Genomic DNA, 26,672 nt, shown 5'->3' on the forward strand with positions numbered 1-26,672 from the left:
AAATGTTTAAAATTAGTAGAAATCCTCCGCACCCCTTCCCATTTTTGTGGCAACCTAGAACAGGCAAAATGGCTGCAGCCAGGTTCATTGTAGAGTTGACACTATTGCTATATGAATTGATCAATAGCTTCTAACATTCTTAAACTGGAAAGCTAAACTATAGAAGGGGTGGCTGGCAAAAATCTTCTGATAAGAGAAAGTTTGTTAGTGCTAATTGGTATCTGGTTTGCCTCTTCATGAACACCAAAAAACCTTTTTCCTCATTAACATCTTAAATTTTTCACCCTTCTGATGTCACACCTCATTTAAATGGACATACATGTAACATGTTTGACTACATGTAACTGATTTCCTGTGCAAAAGGGTGGTTACTTTGATCTTGTCCAATCAACTTTCCTCTTACATTTTCTTTGATGTGTTAGCTATAAAATGGAATGTAAGCTAAGGATTTGGATTCCCTCACTGCATGAGAGGAATCCTTTTTATCAGAATAAAATAAACTGAATAAAATGATCCTCTTGTCTCGGTTTGTCTCATTGGAAAATATGCATACTGAGGCACTAGCCTAACAGCCATATTTGGCCTTCAGCATTCAGCTGTTTCTCAAAACTACAGATATAATCAGCAGCCCCAAATGGTTGGAGATCCCTAATTTCACATGTGTATACACAGAGTATATTTTGTTGTGGAACAACTAAATGCAAGGAAGAGGTGGTGTCACAGTGCAGAACATGCATCTTTGTTTATTGTGTCATCAAAGATGGAATTTAGTTCAGATGTAAGTCTACAAGTATGACTTTTAAACCTTTCAAGCACCCTCTTTTCTTTACATTTCATGTCATAAAATAATGATTTTTAAAGATGTGATTTTACTGTAAATTATCCAGTTTTTGTGATAATCTCAGGCATTACACAATGGTTTAAGAACTGTCTGAGACTGTAGCCTGATGCAAGCTTATTTTCATTATAGTATCTTAAAAGAAAAGAAAAAAAAAGGCAGAAAAGGCATACAATACCAAGACACTTGTAGGAATAGTATCTTTTAAATTCTGAATTGTCCCCCCCTCACCCTGTACATACTGACAATTAGAGTCCTTTTGGTTTGTCATTAGATGAGCAGTTGCTGTGAAACTTCAGGCGTTCATTTTTTACTGTTAATGGGAGACCATATCTAAATAACTAGTGGTATACAAGGTTGTGGAAATGTGCAAAATGCTAAACTTTGATGTAAAAGACGATGTATGTTTTTTTTCTTTTTTAAATATACAATAGGTTACAAATCAGATGGTCACAGCATGTAAAGCATATATCACTGATGGAGGATATAGCCGTGTATGGGAGCAGGATACTCCAACAGTAATTCAGAAAATTAAGGTATGTTTGTAATGCCTTATATATTTTCTATGGTATTGTTTCTGCTCCCTACTGAATCCCTATAATGGGATTGTTATGATGTATACCCGCTACAAAACAAGATTTTGGTTTTCATGTTAACTAACTTATTATCATGAACTCTCATTAGTGTTATTAGCAAAATTCATACAAAGTCATAATTTACCCGATTGTTTATTAAAAAACAATTCCAATGTGGAGTTTTCTGCTTAATTAGGCCTCTGGAGATTTACCCCAGCATTGCACTGCATAGTCTTTATGCTTGGAAAGTAAAAGAAATCAATTTTGAATTATTAGAAAATAGTGTGCATCTTGTCAATATTTTCCCTTAATTAGCAAGAAATTATTAGCAATAAGTATAGGAACCTTATTTTGTAGGCTAAGAAAAAAATTACCTTCAAAAGCTTCTGCTTGCTCCTATGATCTAAAATAGATTTAGATTTCTTCATATTTCAGTTAACAGCATTAAACCATATAAAATATTAATTATGAAGATACAGATCTAAAATCAAGTTCTAATTGGAAAAGTTCTTTGTAAAAGTTCTATAAATGTATGCATTAGATTTATTGAATTTATATCCACTCTAATCGTAAGGCTTATGCCTCTAAGTAATCTAAGTAATTACACTCTGATAGTAATTGCCACATATTTTTTTTTTTTACATTTTAGGACTGTATTTTTTTGTTTAAAGAATATCAGAAAAGTTTTCATAAAACAAGAAAACAAATTTTGGAAACTTCAGGGGAGAAGACATTTGAAGTATCTGAGATGTACATTTTTGGCAAATTTGAAGCTTTCTGTAAAAGGCTAGAAAAAGTAAGTACTCTTTAGAAAACCTCAGTCTTTTGCCTAACTTGTCTCTAATTCTCATTGTGGTTTCAGATGTAACATTTCAGACTGATATAAAGTTTAATGACTGAAAAATAATGCCTTTTAAATATGGAGCTTCTTTGGTATGCTACAGCAGAAAGCAATGTAATAGCATCCTGGTTTATTTCAAGCCGGGGCTTAGTGCAGGGGTGTTAAATTGCCAGTCCACGGGCCAATTGCATCATGCGGAAGCCACGCCCACCTCAGCTCTGGCAATGCAAAAAAAGTCACAATACATCACAACACACCACATGATGCGGCGAGTTTGACACCTCTGGCTTAGTGCAACAACTGACAGTAATACAGACAAATACTAGAGATAGACATCAACAGTCAGATTTGCTTCGGGCCTAGGTGGTGATTCGGGATATAGCTCAATTCAACTCAGCCTGAAATAAAGTCAGAGTTGCAATTTAGTAATCCAACATGTGAATAAATGACTTAGAATGGAAACGGAAGGATTTCAGGAAAAGAATGAGAAAGTTTTAATAAGGATTGATTAAGAAAATGAAAACTGTTAAGAAGAAAGATAAGGAGTTAATAAGGCCAAAAAAAGAAATAACTTGTCCCATCAGTGCCACTATCAAAAACAAGCCTTTTCACACATGACTCTTTACTTAAGAAACCATTAGGCAGACAATAAAGCAAAATGTGAGACTGAATAAACTTCATTAAACCCTTGCTTACTTCTGGACACTTGAGAAGGTCTCCTTTGTCTCAAGGAGCACAGAATATATTTGTAGCATTTGGTTTTTAAAATTTGACTAAATTCAGTGAATGTTATAAGTTGGGTACCAAACAAACCTGTCAACCTGTTATGAGCTGTCCAGAGTTGCTTAGATGCAATGGGTGACCATACAAAACAGGTTAAGAATAAAGATAAGAAGTCTTGATAAAATATGACAATAGGTGTCAATCATAGATTACTTAAATCGGTTCAGCTTTATATTTGCTGTAAATGAAAAAGAAAGTTGAAGATTTTTTTTCACAGAAAAAATATTTTAAAATATAGTCATGTTAGATGTACAATATTAACAGTCCAGTAATGAGTGAGTTTTTTGTCTGATATTTGATAGTTGGTGCAATATTTTTTGTTTAAGAAAAATATAATATTAAAAGAAATCATAGTTAATACATGAAAAAACAACTTTTCTGATTTTAGATAACAGAGATGATAACAATTGTTCAGACTTTTTCTGCACTGAATATGTCTACCATTGAAGGAATTGATATTATGGCAATTAAATTCAAAAATATCTACCAAAGTGTTCAAAAGAAGAAATGTGATATCCTTGACCCACGAAAAACAGAATTTGATGTAGACTTTGCAGATTTCATGACAAAAATTGAAAATTTAGAGGTAGGTCACGTGTTTCAATTTGACTAAAATATGAAAAATGCTATTAATTCAGATTAAGACAGGTTGTGAAGTTGCAGTTTCCTTAGTTAGCCTGATGATCTGTACTTGAAGAGAAATGGAGCGGAGGTAATGCTAATGGAACTGGATTTGGGAGCCCTGCTTAGCAGTGATTCCATTCCTACCTCTAGATGGCATTTTCTGGGGACTACTGCTGCACAACAAGAAGCTAGGCTATGTGGTCCTTCCAGATTCCATTACGTTGCCTCTGATACTTTTCAATATATACAAAGCCATTGGGACAGATAGTCAAGAATTTGGTAGCAAAATATTAACAATATGCTGACGACTCTCATGTCCATTTCTCCATGCCAACATCATCAAGCAATGGCATGAATCCCTTGAATGTTTTCTTAAGGACAATTGGAATAAAGAAAAATAAACTGAATCCAGATAAAATGAAAGTACAAATTATGAAAGATCATAATTCTAGTTTGTGATAGTGTTGTCTGTTACATTCTCCTAGAAAAAAAGGATATGTAGACTATATTATAGTATCCAAACAGGAGATTGATAACATTTCGGTGGTTATGAGAAGGGCTTCCCCATCTAGGAAAAGTGACAGTTGGCACCTCTAAAGAATTTCTGTGAAGAGTGACCTGGCCATCAGGTTTCTTGGATAGTAGCTTCTATTTCAGAATCAATACATACTGCAGCATAGACCTGGTGTTTTCTCAGATACTCATGTAACATGGATAAATTTCCTGCTTGGCATCATATCCAGCATAATGTGCTTCTCTTAATAATCAAATATTGACAAGAGCATACATATATGTTATGGCTTAATTTTTATGGTGTTGATATTTTACTGTGTGTTACTGTATATGTCTTTCTATCTCACTTATTTCTTCTTTCAAGCCCCATACAAGCCCCTATCACTTCTCAGAGGTTCTCCATCTTGCCATAGGACATTCACGGTATATGTTCAGTCCCAGCTGTTTCTTGAGCAGACCCTATCAGCAATGACTATAGGAATGTGTCTGATATAAGGTTGTCCATCCTGTGTATTCCCACCCAGTGAGTGGGAAATTCTTCCATAAGTTACAGCATACTGTTTTGCTGCAGTATCTTCTGCAACTTTTCCAATCTTCAACAATTTGAAGATTGGTGATGAGTAGACAGTATTCCAACTTTGTAAAAAGCCATTAAAGTGTTGCTAGTTGTATATTTAGTTTCTTTTTGTATGATTCCCAGATCCCTTCTACTAGAGTGAGTGGGGTGGGCCAATTCAAACTAAACTGTTTCTCAGAGAAATTAAAGCTTAATGAAGAGAAACATATAAAATGCAATTAAAGATAAAACTCCAAGATTTGACAAGCTGTCTATGTGGGCTTTTCAATAAGGCTTAAAGTATTTTTGCTAAGTGAATAAATATATTTTATTTTACTTTATACATCTATATGGCTACCCATTTCATAACTGTGGCTGGCTCACAATTAGCAAGATGATTCCCCAGATAACTTGGACCCATACCATAAAAGGCTTTAATAGTAATAAGCAACATATTGAATTGGCCCCAGAAGCAGATCAGCAATCAATGCAGCTTATTTAACACTGCATTCTGAACCAATTGTAACTTTCAAACACTTCTAAGATAGCCCCACGAAGAGCACATTTAAGTAATCCAAATGAGAGGTGACCAGAGCATCAGTGACTGAGCCTTATGATCCAAAAAATGGTGCAACTGGTGCACAACACAAAGTTTTGCAAAGGTCTTCTAGCCACAGTTGCTACCTGCTCTTTGATCAGGAGTTGTGAGTCTAGGAGAACCCACAAGTTGCATACCAGTCTGTCTGGGGTAGTGTAACTCCACCCATTAAAGATGATAAACCTCTGAAACCCGAGGTACCACACATCCATAGCCAGGATTCAACTATCCCGCAAACAGACCCTTACAGCTTCCAGGCACCACAAAGGGCAGTCATGGCATCACTTTTATCATCTGGGATGCAGATATAGAGTTGAGTAACATTGGCATATTGATGATAGCTTGGCCCATGGTGACAGATGTTTTTACCCAGTGTAGATGTTAAAAAGAAACAAAGAGAATATGAAGCCTGCAGTACCCCATAGAAGAGCAGCCATAGGCTGGACCTCTCATAGTCTATCAATACCAACAGAGACTGGCCTTGGAGAAAGGAACCAAACTAGTGCAAGATTATGCTGCCCAGTCCAAAGCCCCCAGTTGACCCAAAAAAGATACCATGGTTGTTGGTATTGAAAGCCACTACCTCCATCCTGCTCTCGACAGAGATTGACAGGTGCAACCAATGCTCTTTCTGTCCCATAGCCAGCCTAAAAGCTGACTGAAAGTGCTCCAGATAATCCATTTCATCCAGGACCTTCTAGAGCTGCAACACAATCACTTTTTCCACCACCTTCCCTAAAAAGGAAGGTGAAAGACTGGGCGGAGGTTTTTAGGCAGGTGAAGTTTCTTAAAGATAGGTAGTATGGCCTAGAAATGGAAATTCTTACCACCTCTATTTACCTCAAGTTGTTCTCTCCTCAAACTATGACTCTAAGTGCAGAAAAATAGTCTATTCTTATTCTGTGTTTGTATTCCTCTCTTGGAAGGAATGTTCATTTCTGAATTACTAATATTCAATTTTGTTTTCTTTTCTGTTAGGTCCAAATACAGACATTTATGGGTGCTTGTTTCGTAAAAATCTTATCTTCACAACATGCTCTCCAGTTGCTTCAGAGGTACAGCAAATATTCTAAATTAACAAGTATTTCACTTGGGACAAGAGTTAAGTTTATGTTCATTTGAAAGATAAAAGGCAGGTGCTGTCTCTTTTTACAGTTGATCTAGGAAAGGCAGCCACCTGTTATTCTGTTTTCCATTTTCTTTGTAGATGGATAGCATAACAGACTATATCCCTCCAGCTAAAGCAAGTTAGATAATTATATGCAGTAGAAAAACACTAAGTCAAAAACAAAACTTAGGTTTGTTTTTTGATCAGGTATTCTTTGGTCTTTAATGTTCTTCGGCTTCTTTTCTTTCATTTGTTCTGTTTTCCTAACCCTCTGATACTTTTTGAACTGCCACCACAACTGCTATGTGTATGTTTAAAGAACACGGAAGAGGTACCATACATTAGCTGCAAAAATTGAAATAATTACACAAAACTCTCTTTGTCTTTAAAGGTTGTCTAGATCAGAATGTCAAACTCACGGTGGGCACGGCTTCCGGATGACGTGTCCAACCCACGGGCTGGCACTTTGACACCCCTGGTCTAGATGCTTATAGTTCATATCTGATAGTCCTCCATAATTATGATTAGCTTAGCTAACAAACCGACAGTTTCCTTTGAAAAGAACAATCTTTATTAAATGCCCCTTATGAAACTATTATAAAAATGGATGCTGTAACAACTGTCTTTATCAATGTAATGTGATGGGGCCTTTGAGGGTTTTACTACAACATATTAATACAATTGATCTTCTGGAAGCATAGTTTTTAGTATTTTTATAGCCTACATTGTACCATTTGAAATAAGAAACCTTTATTTCAGTTTGATTATATTAACAGTATCATATTCCATACATTTCTGTATTTGAATATGAACACTATAGATTTCAGAAATTGAACATGCCATGTCTTCAGAATGAAATTGCATATACAGTTGGGCGTATTCTTCAGCACTATGTTGCCGAACTTGAAGCAACTAAGAAGGTATTTAATATGTGTTTATATTGAACAGAATCTGTCCATTTGATCAGGTTTACTTGTTGAAAGAATCAGTTTTAAGTGATAATTTTGTGGAACTTACTTTTACCCCATACAGACAAATTTTAATAAGTCATGTGATATTGTTATACATATAATGTTTTTAACTTTATTAAATATGAACAGTCTATGTACAATCAAATGGTAGACTTGCTTTTAAAATTGTAAACTACATTGTACATATCTTTTAAAAAGGCACTAAACCAGTGATGGCGAACCTTTTAGAGACCGAGTGCCCAAAACCCGGCCCTGCACCGCCCCCACTCCACCCCCCGCCTGCCCACAGGGCCACCCACCGCCTCCATGGCCTGCCGCAGATCACCCAAGTGGCCCAACAGCGCCATGGCAGCCCTCCCTCCGCCCGTGCCTTGTAGCATCAGCTGTGCGCAATGGGGCATGACAGCGGAGTGTTGTTCCCGCTGCCCAACTGCCATGTCTTTGGCTATGCTACTCTGCATGGGCTGTGCTCGGGGGTGACTCCTCCGGGGGGCTGCTGGTGAGGGGGGCATGGGAGAGGCGGGGCTGGAGCAACGGCACAGGAGTCCACAGAGAGGACTCTGAGTGCCGCCTCTGGCACGCGTGCTATAGGTTCGCCAACACTGCACTATACAGTAGTCCTCACTTAACAATGGCATTGAGATTGGAATTTCTGTTGCTAAGCAATCATAAAGTACGTCAGATGACTGCACCACTTAGTGAAAAAATTCTGACATTTCCAGTTGTCGTTGTTAAGTTAATCATGGGTCATTAAACAAGGATGTCATATGGTTGCCATTTTTGATTACCTATTGATTTCCCCACTGACTTTGTTTGTCAGAAGCTGGCAAAGAAAATTGCAAGTGGCAGTCACATGATCTTAGGAATGCTGTGATGATTGTAAGCACAAAGACCAATTATAACTACCACTCATTCAGCACCATTGCATGTTTGAACAGGCACTGAACGAGTGTTCATTAAACAAGGACCACCTGTTGATGTTTTGGCTATTTGTGCAGTTATTCAAAGACAAAAATAATTAAAAGGATAATAATCATCTGATTTGCTTTCACAGACTTCACTTCTAATAATGAGATCTAAAATTGTGAATTCAATAGAACAGGCAGAGAAACACTGAAATGTCAATAATGTACATTGTGTATATTAGAGATGTTAATTTCACATTGCCTACTCTGGAAATGCTGGCATGCCAATTGGGTTGATTAACATTAATCAGAAAAACAACTGGAAAGGAAAACAAACAGAATGTTAATATACTTTGAAAGCTATCCATAATGTGGAAACAGGGAGTGGAGGTGACTTTCCATTCTCATAATTATTAGCAAGTAAATTAACTCTAATATATAATGTTTTACTTGCAACCTTGACTTCCTCTCCTTTTTTCCCCCTTTCTGAAAATTATACCTGATTGGTTGGGAATAGCTAACGTGATCTAATCCAACCTCCTCCAACCTGGTGCTCTCCAATGCAATTGGAAATTCTTGCAAATATTCTGTCTGTAGCACATCAAACTGTAGAACTTTGGTCTGGTACATTACATTCCTTCCTATGCAGATATGTCAGATTAAGATATGTCGGGGTGACTTGTAGCTCAACTATTAATGACATTCTCATTTGATACTTGACTTTGCTTTATCATAGCTTTATCAGGTGCAAAAGGATAATCCTATCCTGGCTCGAAACATGCCACCTGTAGCAGGAAAGATACTGTGGGTGAGACAACTCTTCAGGCGTATAAGTGAGCCAATCAACTATTTTTATGTAAGTTTATCATCACCATCTATTTGTAAACAACAAGGCTGACACATGATTTTCAAAATATATTTCATCGTCCAGTGAGGAGAATACTGCTTGTTATTATCTTGTTTCATCAGATCTTCACAATCTTCCCATATTAGTGTGGCTGGCTATGAATTTGAGTAAAATGATTTAGAATAGCCTGTAGAGGGCAGTGCTTAATTGCTTTTAAAACAATATCTCTGTTACCTAGTTTTCACTCAGTTTTGACAGAACCATATTAACCCTGGTTTTTAAGTTGTAGTTGCTAGAAAACTCCAATAAAATGATTTAGGCATATGGTTTTGCTTCCCTTTTGTCAGGCATCTCTTCAGATAGCCAAGCCCAACAGATTTGATGTTTAGGACAGTGCTGGGCATTGTTAGAAACACTGCATTATTAATGGTGATGGTTGTTTTTGTCCCAAATTAGTTCTCATTAACAATTGATTGCATGAGGAAATAGGCATTTCAGATAGGAAGGAGAGCTATTCTCACATAGATCTGGATTATTTTTCTTCTTATAGTGGGGTAATAAATTGCACTGATTATGCAACAGAATATTGCAGAATATCTTCGCCCCATAATAAGAGCTTCTTTTCAGACTTCCTGTTTGCTAAATAGTCATGTCTTCTTTGACAGATGTAATAAAGAAATACCAATGAACCAGCTTGTTTACTTCCCTAATCCAACAAGCTCCCTATTTTCTTCAGTTTTTAAAAAACATGTTTCAAAGCAAGGAAGGGAGGAACAATTTTGAACGACCCTGCAGTGTCCATCTCTTGTTATTCTTTAATTTTGCTGAAAGCTGCCCTCTCACAATGCAGCTATTAGTCTTACAAAATTAGCTCTGATCGACAACCATGGAATTTTTCCCCTCTTAATATTAGCTTGGAATTTTTTTTAATTCATTGTGATTCTGGCTAAGAAGAAAAAGCTTGAACTTTCTCTCCTTATTCTATGATTGTATGATGATCCTTTGCCCTCATTTTCTATTATATAAATTCCCCATGGAATTATATATTTCAAAGGGGCCTCATAAGCCACTGAGTCCCAACCTGCTATGCAATGAACAAATCCAAATTAAAGCAACTCTAACAGATGGTTATTCCACCCCTGCTTTGCATACCCAACAACGGGAAGTGCACCCTCTTTTTCCTAGATAAATTAATGGGAGACACAAGCTCTCCTTAAACTGATAAAAGCAACCCAGGTTCTTGATTTGTCCCTTATTAACCAGCTTACTATTTACTGTATATTGGGTCTGAGGTCTCAAAAGACCTGGACAAGTGTAATTTTTTTAAAGTGCAAATTGGATTACCCATGCAATATAAATTTTACCGGGTTTCCTTAAACATTTCTCCAGGAACCACTTTTACCCATTAAAAATGTGTATGTGTCTCACTGTTAGGTACTTATTTGATTTTATGACCAGATATTTAAGTTGTGATGCTGTCTGTTGAACAAATGGTGTGAATTACTGTCATATGTAAAATATTGAAAGATTTTTCAAATGCAAACCTTGCAGGATTACAAGTAAATTTGAGAGAGGGATATTCTGGATGTCCTCTTTAGTAAAAGTAGAAGTATTTTATTCACCTACTCTTAAAATATATAGTTCTTTTATTATCATTATTTTAACAGAAAAACTCAGACATCTTGGCAAGTGTGGAAGGAAAAGCAGTTGTTCGGTTATATAATAAAATTTCCTATGTATTGGTGGAGTTTGAGGTACTTTATCACACAGCGTGGATGAAAGAGATTTCACAGTTAGAGTATGGTAAGCTATTTAATCCATTGCAAACTCTATTGAATAATACCATTACTCTGTCCAATTACTTTGGGGAAGTGTCTCTAATTACAATATTTGACTTTAGCATTGCAGGTTACACTATTGGTACGTCACCCTGAAACTGGAAAGCTACTGGTAAATTTTGATCCCAAGATTTTAGAGATTGTTCGAGAAACAAAATGTATGATAAAAATGGGATTAGAAGTACCAGAGCAGGCAAAGAGGATAGTCAAAATTGAAGGAGAAGTAAAAGCAAACAAATTATGCTTGGAGGTAGGTAAAGAAGCGTGTTGATTTTTCAAATAACAGTTATCTTTATGAAAAGTATACATTAAGGAGATTTTATGACATATGCTGGGAATATGTTAACCCACAAGAAGAAAATAAAGAGAAAAGACAAAAAGGGTCAAGGTAATACTTCAATTACAAATTACATTTTGCTGGGGTAGGTGTGTATTGTCAGGAAAGAGAAGCAATCTCATTTAACTGACATTTAATTGAGAAATATGCATCTATAAAAAAGGCCAAAATAGCTCAGCAATAATGCTCATACATGAATACAGAGTTCAGGGCAGGACCGTTAGAACGTTTGAAGTATAAAATAAAAAGAGGCAGAGATGTCAGGATTATTGCTGGGGAAGAGGTCATTAAACTAGTGAAGTAAACCCATAGATTCATTTGTCTGTCTGTCTGTCTGAGGTATTGCTTCATTATAAATATTGTATGAATCCATCTTCTGCATGTATGACTTATATTTCACTTACATTGCAATACATCTATATCAGCAGACCTATACTATTATCCTGATTAAATTCACTGCAATCCATTCCTATATTTTGGAATTTCAAAAGGCTTAACTATAAGTGAGTTATCCTAAGTCATGTTTGTGTCACTGTATCTTCTGTAAATTGTGAATGTCATCAGATAATACTGTTTTTGAGATCACATATCATCTGCTGAAACTGTCACAACATTTCATGATTATCTGATGAAAATTCTTGCTTTATTCTGCACAAAACAAAAATGATAGTTTATCAATAAAAATGAAACCTCATTTTCCTTTACATGTTGACATTTGTTACTCATTTGCCATTATGTAATAATAGACTCTTTAGGAGGGAAAAATAAAAGTGCCTCAAATACAGTACCTTCCTAAGAACATGTAATGTGACAAATTTGCATACTATGTGGGTGAATTATCTCTAAATCTTTTAAATATGTGCCAAGAAGCTTTCTGCTTGAAACATCCTAATCTCTTTGTTATGTAGTCTAGCCCAACTACCTTCATATTAAAAAATCATAGGAACATTAGTTCTTTACTAAGCAAAATGGCTTAGGGTTATTATTTTTTTTAAAAAAAGTGTATTTTTTTACATAGAAATCTATCTAAGCTGAAGACTTTAAGAAATTCATTATATATTTTAATTTCTATTAATATTAATTTAAATCCTTATTTTAATTCACAGAACATTCTACACTGCTATGAAAATTTGTGCCAAGAAGTTCCAACAGTGTTTGTCAACCTGATGGCACCTAAAATGAAGAAGGTATATTGAAATATCTATCTATATACTATTAAAACTCTCATTGTCGTGAGTTTTAACTTGGAGAAGTGGTGCAATTTTTGAACTAAGATACCTCAAATGGGCTAACTTACAGAATATATCCAAAATCCAGCATTCTTGACCTTCAAGGAAATAAAATTTGGGGAAATTGTGGTTACATCAGTGCTACTGGTTACTGGTGCACTGGTGCACTGCTCCTGCTGCTGCAATCATATGATCTTCATTTTCAACATTCTGTGACAATTTCCCACTCAGTCTCACAATTTTCACTCAGTCTCTCCTTCCCCAACCCACCTTCCTGCTGGAAAGGAAATGGAAGGCAAAGGAAGAGAGGGAGGAACAGGCAAAAAGGAGGATAATGACAGTATGATTGGGAGAAAGGGAAAGAAACTAGGGGAAGAGAGGGAAAAAGGGAAGGAAGCAGAGAAGGGAGGGAGGGAGGGAGGGAGGGAAGGAGGGAGGAAAGGAGGAAGGAAGGAAGGAAGGAAGGAAGGAAGGAAGGAAGGAAGGAAGGAAGGAAGGAAGGAAGGAAGGAAGGAAGATTTCTGATGTTCTCAGGCAGCTTCCAACAAGGAAACTAAATGGGGAAGCTGCAGTAAGTTGGAAGTTGCCCCCATTCCTGCTGCTTTTGTACCTACCCATAATCATTCTGTTTCTCTGTTTAGGTAAGGAAATATCTCTGAAATGATGATCCAATGGGTCACAGATTGCCCATTATCTATAGGGATATTCATCTCTTCATTACATTATGTCTTGACAATTGCAGTGTGCTTTCTAGGATGCTGCCCTATCTCTTTTACTATGCCATTAATGGTCAAAAACCTATTGTTAATGTTTTAATGTATTTTTTTATTTTTGTACTTTGTGTGAAAATTGTTTTAAATTTTACAAAGTTTACTTGGACAAAAATGTATTTATAAAAACAGAAATAAATACATTTTACTATATAAACTATGTAAACAGAAGCGTCAGGAAGCAACTTAACAAAAGATTTCCAAGAATTGTAAGAAGTGGCAGGAAGAAATATTATAACAACATCTGTAAAGCCATTGAAAAGAAATGGAAAAAAATAAAAAAATCTTTAAAGAGGTCACTGAGCTCCAAAGGAGATTCCAACTTCAATTTTTGTACTAAAGTATTCTAATAGACAAGTAGTTGCCTATTAGAAAAAAAAATAAAAAAGTTGGAAGGAGTATATTGAAATTTTGTATGATTGAAATGTCAACATCCAAGATACCTTAGAAGATATTTTCTATTTACAAGAACCTCTAGTTTTAGTTTTAGTATTGTGGGCAGGGTGTTTGTGTATTTTTGAAGTCTGAAACAGAGCAGAAACCATGGTCAATGGTATTGAAAGCCACTGAGAGGTCAAGCAGAGCAAGAACAGATGCACAACATTTATCCAATTCCTGGGAGATCATCTAAGAGCTGTTGTTATCCCATATTAGGGCCTGACTACTGATTGAAAGGAATCTAGATAATCTGCTTCACCTATGGTCCTCTAAAGCTGCTGTGCAATCCCCTTTACTACCTTCCCCCCCAAAAAGAGAGGTTAGATATTGGATAAAATTGTCCATTATATTGGGTCCGGAAATGGTTTCTTGAGGAGGGGATGAACTAGCCCCTCCTTAAGAGGCAGGGGAATGAATTCCTCATCCAAGGAGGAATTCACTACTATCAGAATCCATTGAGATGATACCCCCTTCCTGACAATCTTAATTAGACAGAAAGGACATAAATTTAAAGAGCAGGTGGCTGAGCTTAAAGTCCTAAGGATCCTGTCCAGTACTCAGGAACAACTTGTTCAAACTGTTTCAAAGAATAGGGCAAGACTACCCTGGGCACTTCCTTGGGATTTACAACAAGACCAACATCCAGATGAGAATGAATTTGAGTGATTTATCCAACAGGAGTTGAACAATCTCTTCCACATAGCCCTACAAAGGGACTTCATCATCCCCTCTACCTAGTAGTATAGCTTTGGGTATGTTTTACCCAAAACAGGATCACAGGATTGCTACCTGCAGACATAATAAGGATGAAGAACTATTGTCACTTTGCCACTTTTACCAACAAAGTAGGCCTTAATAGCAGTTCTAACCTGTGTTTGTTAAGTTCATCCCTTGTCATGGTTAAGCGATGCTCTAAAGGTCTTTTGTCTCATTTCATCTCCCTCAGTTCCTTCCTTTGTGGAGAATGATATGATTCATGAGAAGGGAAAGGTTGCATAGGTTTAATTTAGTTGAAGGACTTGGTAGCTTTCCTGTTCTAGATGGTAACCAATGGCTCAGGTAGACTGTATGGCAAACTGATAGGCACACCATCAGCTCCCCCTGAAACTTCTCTGGATCTATCAGTCACCGAGGGTGGCCTTATCTAATAGGCCCCACTTCCCTGCAATGGGTGATGGCACCAAAAAAACCCATGGTAATCAGGGCATGATTTGACCATGACAAGGGGGCCACCAACAAAGGGTGATATTAAAGAAGGGAGTCCACCTGAAAGGGAAGGAAAGACAGGGAAGATTTTCTTTAGGACTGTAGAAAATGCTTGTGATATTCTATTGAGTTTAGCACAGTATAATCTATTAGATGCTAACAATCTACTATAGTCCTAATAATTCTTTTTTTCTCTCTCCTTTTACTAGGTGGAATCTGTACTAAGGCAAGGTCTTACTGTTTTAACTTGGTCCTCTCTGACATTAAATAGCTTCTTTCAAGATGTTGATGAAGTTATGAAAATGTTTAAACAGCTTTTGAAAAAGGTATATTTGGTTTTCCCTAGTTCCATTAGTAGTATCAAGGATTGAATTTGGCCCCAAGAATTCAAAGTATGTGTCATGTTGCTGAATGTTGGCTCTGCAGCTTAATTCAAATATACATTAATTTTCATCTTAATTTAATATTTACAATTATTCCAGTGTAGACAGCATATATAATCTATTCAGATTTCCAAAGTGTCATAAGACAGAAAGTACAGTTAATTTATTGTATTGTTATTTAATACAATTAAGTTACAGTTTTATTGAAGGATTGGAGCATAGAGGAATCTTTTATGTTGTATGGATTTGAATCACAGCTTTTAATTTTAATCTATTTTTAACTTAATCTAATTGATTAATCATACTATATGTTTTTCTAGTGGGGCTTCTTATCACCCTCAAGTGTATGTTTTTTAAAAAAAATCAAGCAAAATGTTTGTGAAATCCTAACAAGAAATCAATTAACAATCTTTTTTTAATACAGATTAATGACTTGTGTGAAATGCAGATTGATTTAACACTGAAGGATATATCAAATACTCTGCTGCTGATATTACCTGAAAGTGCAACAAAAGTGGAGGACTTACTGGCACGCAATGAGGTAACCATAGTTTTAGCCATTCTTCTGTTGGTGAATATATGTGCAAATATCCATAATGTGAGCTGTATAAAGAACAATTTTAGTTATTTAGCTATGAGAATTTTTAAATATTCTTTTAGAATTCTAAAGAATTCTATTTTTCATACTTCTCCACAAGATGGCAAACATCTCTATACCAGCATGTTTCCCTTTTAGTTTTATTGATTTGCTCAACATTTATGTTTTCTAAATGTATGTAAACTTCACTCATCTCTGTTGATGAAAAACCAGTGCTTTAAAATGCTGAATAACTTCAGAAATTTACTTTGTAGGATATTCATTTCACCTTATGCAATTATACATTCAGTCTTAAAGAACCTGCTTCAGTTTGTTATTAGCAATTCCTCTGAATTTACCACACAGTTCTAATTATTATGATTTATTTTAAGTACATAACTGCCATTCATTTTTGAAAACCTTATATTCCAAATAGCAGAAAATAATTGTATTAGTAAATATGAAATCATTGATGCTTCAACCACAAAAGTCATCTATGTAAGTTGAAGAGCTTCATTATCAGACTATATCTGTAGAAGTAACACATGCCTTAGCATATGTACATGTAATAATTAATAATGCCACCATTATTTAATGTTTGTATTTTATTTCCATAGTAGAAAACTGCTTATGCCTTAGTTACCTCCATTTGGGATTGGAGGTAAGCTATGTACTGTACATTGACCTGCTCTTGAAAGCCACTAGAAACTATGGCTGGTTCTGAACATAGCAACTTAAATAATTACGGGCATTCCTTCATTTGCTCATGTAACATATCTATTTCAAGAGCTGCACTTGTTTTCCATGTGTACCGAATGTCACCTATAAAGCCCTTCAGAGAACACTGTGGTGTCACAGTGGTTAGAATGCAGTACTGCAGGCTATTTTACAGGGTGAACGTTTCCCAACAATTGTGGAAGTTTCAATTCCACTGTGACAGGGTTTATGATCTTAGTGATGAGAAAAGTTCACCCTGTGTTTCATTGCAGTCTATTAAAACCTTTATCAGAATCCTCTATGAGACCTGTCCCAAAGAAGCCGTCAGGTCCAATAGTGGTAGAGGGGGAGACACATTATGAAATAAAATGAATTCTTGATTCTAGGTTGTACAAGGGAAAGTTATAGTACCTCATTCAGTGGAAAGGCTACCCCCTTTCAGAAGCTACATGGGTGAAATGTACTAATGTGAAAGCGGATAGATTAATAAAAAAAGTTTTATGATAAATATCCTCACAAGCTTCGAGGGAATACTTAACCTGATTTTTGTTTCCCCTACATGAGACTTTCTTTCTGAGAGGGGCAGACTGTCAATTCTACAAATGAGCATGGCTGCAGCCATTTTTCCTACTTATTTTCAGTTGCCACATAGAATGGAGGGAAGGGGGTTGCTCAGGTGCTTCGCTAGTCAAAATAATATTTTATCCCATGGGAACCAAGGTCATTGGCTGCTCCTGAGACTGTAGGCTGGTCGTTGTGTAAAAAGCTTGCTGAGAAGATTTATTGCAGAATTGTTAACGTTTGTCTCTAGACTTGGTTTCACTTTTCTCCTCCATCTCAAGTCTTTGCTGAGTTGTTACTGCTCTCCCAAAAGTGAGTGGTTAGGCGGTCGGAGTCCAGCATCCTGAGAAAATGAAGTTTCATGAGAATTTGGTTTAATGTCAAGGTTCCGACAGACAGAGATAAATAAAGCAGAACTCCGAGGCTTGCAAATTCCCCAAAAAACATGTTTATTAGTTACAAAGTATCAGCACGTCAAAAGTGAAACCAAGTCTGCCAACACATATAACAATTCCCCAATACATCTTCTCAGTGGATTTTTTACGCAACACCCAGCCTGCAGTCTCAGGAGCAGCCAATGACCTTGGTTCCCACCGGACAAAAGATTATTTTGACTAGCGAAGCATCTGGGCAGCCCCGCTCCCTCCATTCTATGCAGCAACCAAAAATGAGTAGGAAAAATGGCTTCAGCCATGCTCATTTGTAGAGTTGACAATATGCTGATTTTGTAAACCACTTAGAGAGGGCTGTAAAGCACTGTGAAGCAGTATATAAGTCTAAGTGCTATTGCTATCTCACAGACTGACTTCTGCCAATAGTTTCCACCTGCCCAATTAGATGAGGATGAGTGGTTTCTCTTTAGGGTCATGATGTCATCTACCATGGCCTTTTATTCTGGAGTAGCATCTCACTGAATGCTTAATTTGCCTTATCACACTTGGGATTCCGAAAGTCAATCACATCTGGCTTTGAGGGAGATTCTTCCTGCATATGAATATTGATGATATCAGTTGTTTTTGTTCCCCAGCAAAGGTTATCTTTGTCAATGAGGAGCGCTTGGAGCTTGGTTGTTTTAATCTTGTTTATGCACATAAAGTCTTTAAGTTACCAGTCAATGATCAAAAATACATAAAAGTCTAGTAAAATAAATAGAATGCTGTTATTGTATTTAAACAGGTACACACAAAGGAATGGGCTGAAATATTAAACAATAAAAGTAGGCATGTAGAAGATGCTGTACAAGAACTCATATCAATATTTGAGCAAATTTATGAAGTTAAACATGTCAAAAAGCCGTCTCCCAAAAAATTTCAAACATCAGGTATCTATGGCTCCCTTCATCATTAAGAATTTAACTATCATCATCAAGACTTTTTCTATTTATTTACAGACATTTTAATAATTAATGATATTTCTCTGTAATTTTAATTTTGGAAGCATAACAAGGAATACAGGTCTTTATTATCAGTCATTAAAACAAGAACTTTTGCTGCCTGAAAATAATATATTCTGGCCTGTATTTAATAGAAGCTAAATTGTTTATCCAGCAGTATTCCCAGGTAAGAAGTTCTGGGATGCTGCAGGAGTGTGGGAGGGAGGCTGTGGGAGGGGACTGCTGCAGCACTGTGTGAGCACAGAAAAGCCATGGGATGCAGAGTGTGGTGCTGGACAAGTGCAGGTAGGACCTGGGGTGTGAGGGTGCAGTGTTTTGTGAGTTAGGAAAACCAAGGGGTGGGAAGGTATGATGCTGTGTGAGTGCAGGAAACCCATGGAGTGGAGGGCGCAGCTCTGCAGGAGCATAGGAGCATGGGGGGATAAAAGGTGGAGTATGTGGTGCAAGCATGTAAGCTTGGAGGACTTATCAAAATTACTTGCAACTTTTCTGGTTGGCTTCCCCATTGACTTTGCTTGTAGGAAACTTGCAGAGAAGAACATAAATGGCAGTCGTGTGACCACGGCTCCCTGCAATGTTGTAATTGTGAGCTGGACATCCAGAGTGTACAGTATCCTGTGATGGCCAGAACCCCGAGGATTGATCATATGTCCCAAAAGGGGGAAAGATGTACTTCCAAAATTTACAAGATTCTGTTTATGTAACTTTATAATAAAATAGAGCTACTACTTCTGGTTAAGTTTCTTATCTGGACTACCTCACAAGACTGACATTAACCTTGTAAATCTGAAAATACATCTCAGGTAGAAAGGGCACAACTGGTACATGGTTATGGGAAATTATGGTATCTTTCTGAACTATTTATGGTGATTAAGAGTGGGATGAATAATGTTCTGGTGTTCTCTGACTAGTGTTGGCAGGCAACGGATGGGAGAAACTGAGCTAGAAAACTCTGAAATTCAGGGTGCATCAGGGTCAATGCTCCCATCTCTTGCTTAATATTTGCCTGAGGTTGGTAGGTTAGGACATTCATTAATTTTGAGTCAGGTTATCATCAATACACTGAAGACACCAGGTATACATCTTAACCCCAGTGTGACAAGGTGAATTGTCAAGACTCCGTCCCAATTTGGAGGAATGGACTATCTTCCAAATGCTGGGTTTTATGTAATATTACTGGACACAAAGTTTGTATAAAGGGTTTTTAAAAAAAAAAAAAAAAAAAAACAACGATAGCAATATAATAATAGTTGTTATATTTATAAGCTCTGTGTTTAAGTCATCAAGTGCAGGAGTAGAATCAGCTGGGTTTTCCTCTGTTAGGTAGAGAATCAATTGTTCTTATGATGTTTCTGCCCCCATTTCATGTTTTTCTTAACATTTACATCAGTGGCTATGTCAAAGGCTCAAATAATATGACCAATAGATCTTAACTTTCACTTAACTGATTACTGATAGAAGCAATATGTATTGTGCTCTATCTATTTAGGATTCTGTGGAGATCCTAGATCGAATGTGTGAATGGATGCAAACTCTCCCACAATGTATACTATATCAACTTATGCACATGGCTGTTGATTGAATGAATTCACTTCTCTTTTATTTGAAACAGAAGGAAAACATGTAGCATTTGGAGGTGGAGAAGAAGAGAGACTCTCTTCAGGGTCTTCAATTATGATTAGTAGTGAAGAAGCTGAAGACAGTGAAAAAGAGGATGAATTCAAAAAGGTATTTCATCACCTATTGAACATTTATTCAATATACATATTATTGAAATAATGGAAATAATTTAAAAACAATTGCATTATTTATTAGAATAATTGTTGAATATCTTTCTAACTTTCCCCTAACATATTTCTGCTGTGAAACTGCTTTAATTGAACAAAATTATAGACAAGTTTAGTGCAGAATTATCTTGCTGATACAGTATGATTTAAAATAGAAAAATGGCAAATAGGAGAGGTGCTGAAACCATCCCCTCCTTCTTTTTTGCTAGAAACTTTTCTTCTCACCCAATTTTCAATTGGTGAGACTTAGTTCTGAGGTTTATACTGGCCAAGTATAAACAAGGAGAAGAAAGTATATGTTTAGTGCTCCTTTCTGCCAATACCTCTAAGGCAGGGATGTCAAACTGAAGCCGCACCCACCCCATTGTTGGCAATGGCAAAACCGTCCCGTTATGTTGCGCAATGTCATGTGATGTCATGAGTTTGACATGTCTGCTCTAAGGAATTACTTAGATCAGAGGCCTAAGGGGCATGCTGGCCAGGGAATTCAGGGAGTTGAAGTCCTCAAGTCTTTAAGTTGCCATGTTTGGAGACCCCCTGACAGATCCATGCTTATTACCTAGCTGTGCTTTCAGTTCATTATTAAAATCAGCCTTGTCAGGTTGGTTTGTTCTGAGTCAGATCTCATTTGCATTACATGAGTTTTTCTTGTGGCTCATTTAGTTGAAAATAGGAATGTTGTTTTCAGCAGGATATTCAGCATCAGTAACCTTCATGAGCTATGCCAGAAGAAGTAAATTGCTGAATGATTTTGAACAGGTATGTAGTTGATATGAATCTAAACTGCTGCTTTTAACTGCAGGAATGCAAAGAGGTAGTTGCATATTTTAGCCATCAGTTGCTGGATAGCCTGCAGAAAACTACACGATTATCCTTAGATGCTCTTAAAAGAAGAGTATTTGTTTCAAGGTAAGTGATATAAGTGAAAAAATATTTTTACCACTTGCCCTAATACACTTGGCACTTTTGTTTCTACCAGCAGAAAGAAACAAATGAGAAAATTCCAGCTGAATGTTTCCTTAAGAACCAATAAAGTTTTCAATACCAAGTAATAAACAAATCCCTGAATTCCTAACTTCCTGCTATTCCTTGATCATTTGCTTTTTAACCATAAGAGTAAAGGTATTCAGTAAATATATTCAGAATTTATATTTTTTTCTTAATCCAGTAGGGTATCACCATGACTTTCATTAAAAAACAAGGATTTTTGACTGTGTATGCTCATTATGATAAAGAGTCTCCTTTCTATGGCTTAGTATATGGTGAAAAGTCAGCTGTGACTTATTTAATAGACTGGTTAATGCAATATGTGAACATTTAAGCTACAAGTGAGATGGATCCTTCCTTGGATGGTCCATGTAGCTATCAGAAGTTAATCTTAACTCAAAGTGTTTCATCTTTATAAAACTAGTATGTCCATACAAAACATAGTGCTGGATATAGTAGTATAGAAATTTGCAGTGCTTACTCTTGCTTTGTTATTTATTAAACATAAAATAACCTTTAATCAATGGCCTATCTTAGTCCTGGGTGGTGAGTGCCACTATGGCCTAACAGATTCCTCTGAGAAGCCCATGATAGTCCTTTTCTCCATGTGTTCTTGTTTAATATAATAAATGATTTAATCCTCATTTCTTGTTCAGCTCCACCAACTTTGGACGGCTGCCTTATTTACCTCAGACAACAGTCAAACCTGAAGATGTTGTTACATTTCTGAAAGCTGAAGTGCACTTAGCCATTCCTCATGTGGTAAGTGGTTTTTGTAATATGTGATTTTTGCAATCACAGAGGAGATAATGCATCATCTGTGAATTTCTTCTGACCATGTCACTTGTGCGGTGCTACTTAATATGGCTATTAAAAGCTTGGATAATGCAATGGGCAATACAAAGATAGTTAAAATGACAGGAGAAAAGGGTATGGATGTGTGAGGAAGAGACAAGAAGCTTGGAAAACTGATCTGGTAACAAAAATGAATTTAAAAAAATACATTTAAATAGAATGTAGCACTAAATACACAAATTGTCATGACATAAATACATATAGAAATATTGATTTCATGCATGCTGTGAAAGAAGATTTTGTCCATGAAAGCTTACATTGTACACATTTGCTTTAAGGTGTTTTAGGATTTATTTTCAGCTCTTGTCAAAGTCAGTTCATTGAATTTCAAATGTAGCAAAAGCTCCAGGCACAACTGAACTGTAAAGAAATGGATGACATTCTGTTTCCTAATTTCTAGAATTAAAATTGCACAACACAACATGACTTTAGCTGTATATTAGAGTAAGTGAAGTGTTTCATATTATTGCACCATTTAGTAATATTATCTGGACCCTTTTCAATCTGGTTTCAGGCCTGGCTACAGCACTGAGACTGCTTTGGTCGCACTGACCGATGACCTCTGGCGAGCCCGGGATAGGGGTTATTCCTCTATCCTGGTGCTTCTTGACCTCTCAGCGGCTTTCGATACCATCGACCATGGTATCCTTCTGCGTCGTCTCGGAGAGGTGGGGGTGGGCGGCACCGTATTGCGGTGGTTCTCCTCCTACCTCTCTGACAGGTCGAGTCGGTGTTGGGGCGGACAGAGATCGACCCCTAGGTGCCTCGATCATGGGGTGCCTCAGGGCTCGGTCCTGTCCCCCCTCCTTTTTAACATCTACATGAAACCGCTGGGTGAGATCATTCGGCGACACGGGGTGAGGTATCATCAGTACGCGGATGATACCCAATTATATATCTCCACCCCGTGTCCTTTCAGTGAAGCAGTCGACGTGATGTGCCGGTGCCTGGAAGATGTGAGGGTCTGGATGGGGGTGAACAGGCTTAGACTCAACCCTGACAAGACCGAGTGGCTCTGGGTCTTGCCTCCCAAAGGCCAACTGGATGGTCCATCATTAGTCCTGGGGGGGGCAAATTTACCTCCCTCAGTGCAGGCATGCAACTTGGGTGTCCTCCTGGACTCACAGCTAAATTTGGAACAACATCTATCGGCTGTGGCCAGGGGGACCTTTGTACAGGTTCACCTAGTGCACCAGTTGCGGCCTTATTTGGACCGAGAGGCTTTACTCACAGTCACTCATGCCCTTGTCACCTCAAGACTGGATTACTGTAACGCGCTGTACATGGGGCTACCCTTGAAGGGCGTTCGGAGGCTGCAGTTGGTTCAGAACACAGCCGCGAGAGCGATTGTGGGCGTGCCAAGGTACGCCACGTGTCACCTATCCTCCGCGAGCTGCACTGGCTTCCTGTGGGTCTCCGGACGCAATTCAAGGTGTTGGTTATCACCTTTAAAGCCCTTCATGGCATAGGGCCAGGTTACTTACAGGACCGCATTCTGCCGCATAGTTCCCAGAGACCGGTGAGGTCCCATAGATTGGGCCTCCTTCAGGTCCCGTCGGCCAGACAATGTCGGCTGGCGGGCCCTCGGGGAAGGGCCTTTTCTGTGGTGGCTCCGACCTGGTGGAATCAACTTCCCCCCGAGGTTCGAACTACTCCCACCCTGCCGGCCTTTAAGAAAGCCATTAAAACTCTCCTGTTCCGGCAGGCCTGGGGCTGATGTCCCCGGGGGGGGGGGATATGATCGGACTCGCGGTATGACTGCATTATTTTATTGTTTTATGATTGTTTTAACTCTGTACGCCGCCCTGAGTCCTTTGGGATTGGGCGGCATATAAATAAAATTAAATACAAATAAATACAAATACAAAATTGGAAATTCTGGGTCACAAGAAGGAAGCCATAATAGAAGTTCCATTCCATTCCCATGCTGTCTCTATTTCTAGAAGAGGAAGGGCAGATATAGAGAGAAACTCTGCACGAACAGTTCTTGTATTTGCAAAAAATTTGCCCACTAGCTCAAACCCTGCATATTAGTAGTGTGATGGATAATAACACATTTAAGATTTTAGTTCTTTCTCTGTAACCTGGAAAAATTGAAGCTTTTATGTTCCACTTCATTTGAACGTGCAGATCTAATATTTCATAGTTTACATATACTGCATTGAAACACAGTGAGCTGGTGATATGGTAATAACCAACTTACCATATTTATTTCTTGAAAAATGTCTTTTTTCCCTTTATTTTTAGATGATGGTGCCCAGTTTGGATGATATCCAGCAAGCCATCAACCGTATGATTCAGTTGACCTTGGATGTAAGCCGGGGTGTGGCTCACTGGGGCCAGCATCACTTGTTAAAATCCAACAACCAGGGGGAAGGCAATGTTCCTGCATCGCCTAGTGCATTAGGGAAGCTACAAAAAAAAGAAGAAAGTGAGATCAATGTTTTTCTTTTTTCCTCTCTTTTAAAAATATTGCTTCTAAAATTTTAGCCTTATTTCAGCTACCCAGAAGAAAGTCATAGTAGAATTCTAAGCACGTTTGTTGAGATGTAAATCCCTATATAATGAATGGAGTTTGCTTTCTTAAATAGGTATATAAATTAGAATTGCATTTTATCTCTATTACGATAAATTATGAAAGCATAATAGAAATTAGTTTTATCAGTTAGCTAACCTCCAATTATTTTAAATTATTTCTCTCATAAGATCTCATAGACTCAGAATTATAGGTGTTTGTCCAGCACATTTGAACACCACTAGGTTAGAAAACCTAGCTTATTTAATTAGATGCTTAATCATGTCATTATAGAGAAATTAGTTTACTTTTAATATAATTAGTATAAAACACATGTAAGGTCTGTAATGTGATTTTGAAAAGGCTATTTCATTTACGAATACAAATAGTACAATGTACTTTTCTTTGACACAGATTTCATGATAGTTTTCAACAATAGAGTATTATCATTTGTTTTCCTTACCTAGAAATGTTAACATATTGTAAGTTTTTTATGTATATGATAGACACTTAGTTTGTAATACTTTTTCGTATTAAGTTTGTTACTGTTTTCTTTTTTATATTCTTGCTGTTTTGTCTACTTTTTAAAACTTTCTATTTTGTCTATTTTTTTAAAACAATAAATAACTGTTAGCAAGCTACGGTTGCCTCTAACCCAATTAGCACTGCTTTAATACAATAATTATTCTTTAGTTTAAAATTAAACTAGAATTGCAACTGATTTGCCAGTATTCCTACACTTTTTTATTATGAATTTCCCATTGTGTTCATTCCACACTAGTAAGTATGATGTAGCTGCTATAATAGAATAATTTGAATGGTTCCCTATAACTCCAAGCCAAGAGGTGTTGAGGGCCATTAACATGGTACCTTTAAAAACAGACTGGATAAGATGCTCAGAGTCTCCTAGAACTGTTAGACAGGTGGCAAATAAATGTAATAATAAATAAATAAAATATGCTTGTGGAGGACTCATCTATTAAAGATTGTTGCTCTTGAAGTTTCAGTATTAGCTCTACATTGGGAGTACCTTGTCTTGAACATGGAGGGGAAGGAGTCTCTCTTCATTTCCTATTTGATAAAATGCTTTCCTTTATGTTTATTTTTAAGGATGTTTTATTAGCACTGAAACATTTTTCTGATTAATATTTTATTTAAATGAAAAACAGTCTAGTACTCTAACTTCATAATATTATTGTGTTAACATATGCCCTATGGTTTTATGCAGATATAACACTGTAAGAATCATCATTTTAAATAATTAAAACCCCTTTTTGACCAGTATTTTCATTTTAAAAATTAAGGACAATTTTTGTGTAGCTATATGTCTTTCAGTTTAAATAGTCCTAATCAGAGAAGCAGCTTAATATTCAGTAAATATTATTTAAAAATAAATGAACCGTGATAGGTTCAGCTTCCTAACACTTACCAACCATTTTAGTTCTTCCCATTTGAAAATATGGAAACATTGCACTAAAGATATTTTCAACTACAGTTTTCTGATAAATTGTAGTTAAGAGAGAGGATATAGGTAAGAATCCTATCTCCTGCCAATGAGATTAACAATATTTCACATAGGTGGGACTACTGCTTTCTTTTCTGGAAAACATGTAATCTCATCTGGTCAATTAAAGAGATTGTTCTACTGCAGTATTTTGCTGATTTCCTGCCTATGACAAATAAAACAAAAACTTAAATAATATAAATATTGTATGTTTGTAATATTTTAGATTTTATATTTCATATTTTATATTTTTATATCTTGTTTTTTTATCAAAATGGGATGTGAATATGTCATATTACAAATAAATAAATTCTATTGCAGTCAAGAAAATATAAACTTTCTTGAAGAAGATATACATAATTAGCATAGTTGCTGGTTTTATTTTATATATATGATGTGAAATATTTGTGTGGTGT

The 26,672-nt window shown here is 36.7% G+C and overlaps 1 protein-coding gene across 1 annotated transcript in view; it reads left to right on the top strand.

Moving 5' to 3' along the window:
- Window positions 1-26,672, top strand: part of DNAH8 (dynein axonemal heavy chain 8) — a gene marked incomplete at its 3' end in the record, with an annotated part of 110,344 nt that overhangs the window by 21,067 nt on the left and 62,605 nt on the right. Inside the window, exons 11-26 of the mRNA XM_039347014.1 lie at window positions 1,273-1,374; window positions 2,063-2,209; window positions 3,426-3,623; window positions 6,307-6,383; window positions 7,257-7,356; window positions 9,049-9,168; window positions 10,827-10,962; window positions 11,060-11,247; window positions 12,441-12,521; window positions 15,187-15,303; window positions 15,785-15,901; window positions 18,392-18,536; window positions 20,221-20,336; window positions 21,198-21,304; window positions 22,039-22,144; window positions 24,485-24,668. Coding sequence (XP_039202948.1) covers window positions 1,273-1,374; window positions 2,063-2,209; window positions 3,426-3,623; window positions 6,307-6,383; window positions 7,257-7,356; window positions 9,049-9,168; window positions 10,827-10,962; window positions 11,060-11,247; window positions 12,441-12,521; window positions 15,187-15,303; window positions 15,785-15,901; window positions 18,392-18,536; window positions 20,221-20,336; window positions 21,198-21,304; window positions 22,039-22,144; window positions 24,485-24,668 — 2,041 coding nt within the window. The remainder of the gene's footprint in view (window positions 1-1,272; window positions 1,375-2,062; window positions 2,210-3,425; window positions 3,624-6,306; window positions 6,384-7,256; window positions 7,357-9,048; window positions 9,169-10,826; window positions 10,963-11,059; window positions 11,248-12,440; window positions 12,522-15,186; window positions 15,304-15,784; window positions 15,902-18,391; window positions 18,537-20,220; window positions 20,337-21,197; window positions 21,305-22,038; window positions 22,145-24,484; window positions 24,669-26,672) is intronic.

The sequence above is a fragment of the Crotalus tigris genome, unplaced genomic scaffold (assembly GCF_016545835.1).
Source record: "Crotalus tigris isolate CLP2741 ecotype Arizona unplaced genomic scaffold, ASM1654583v1 scf7180000018048.2368360, whole genome shotgun sequence".
Taxonomy (NCBI): Eukaryota; Metazoa; Chordata; class Lepidosauria; order Squamata; family Viperidae; genus Crotalus; species Crotalus tigris.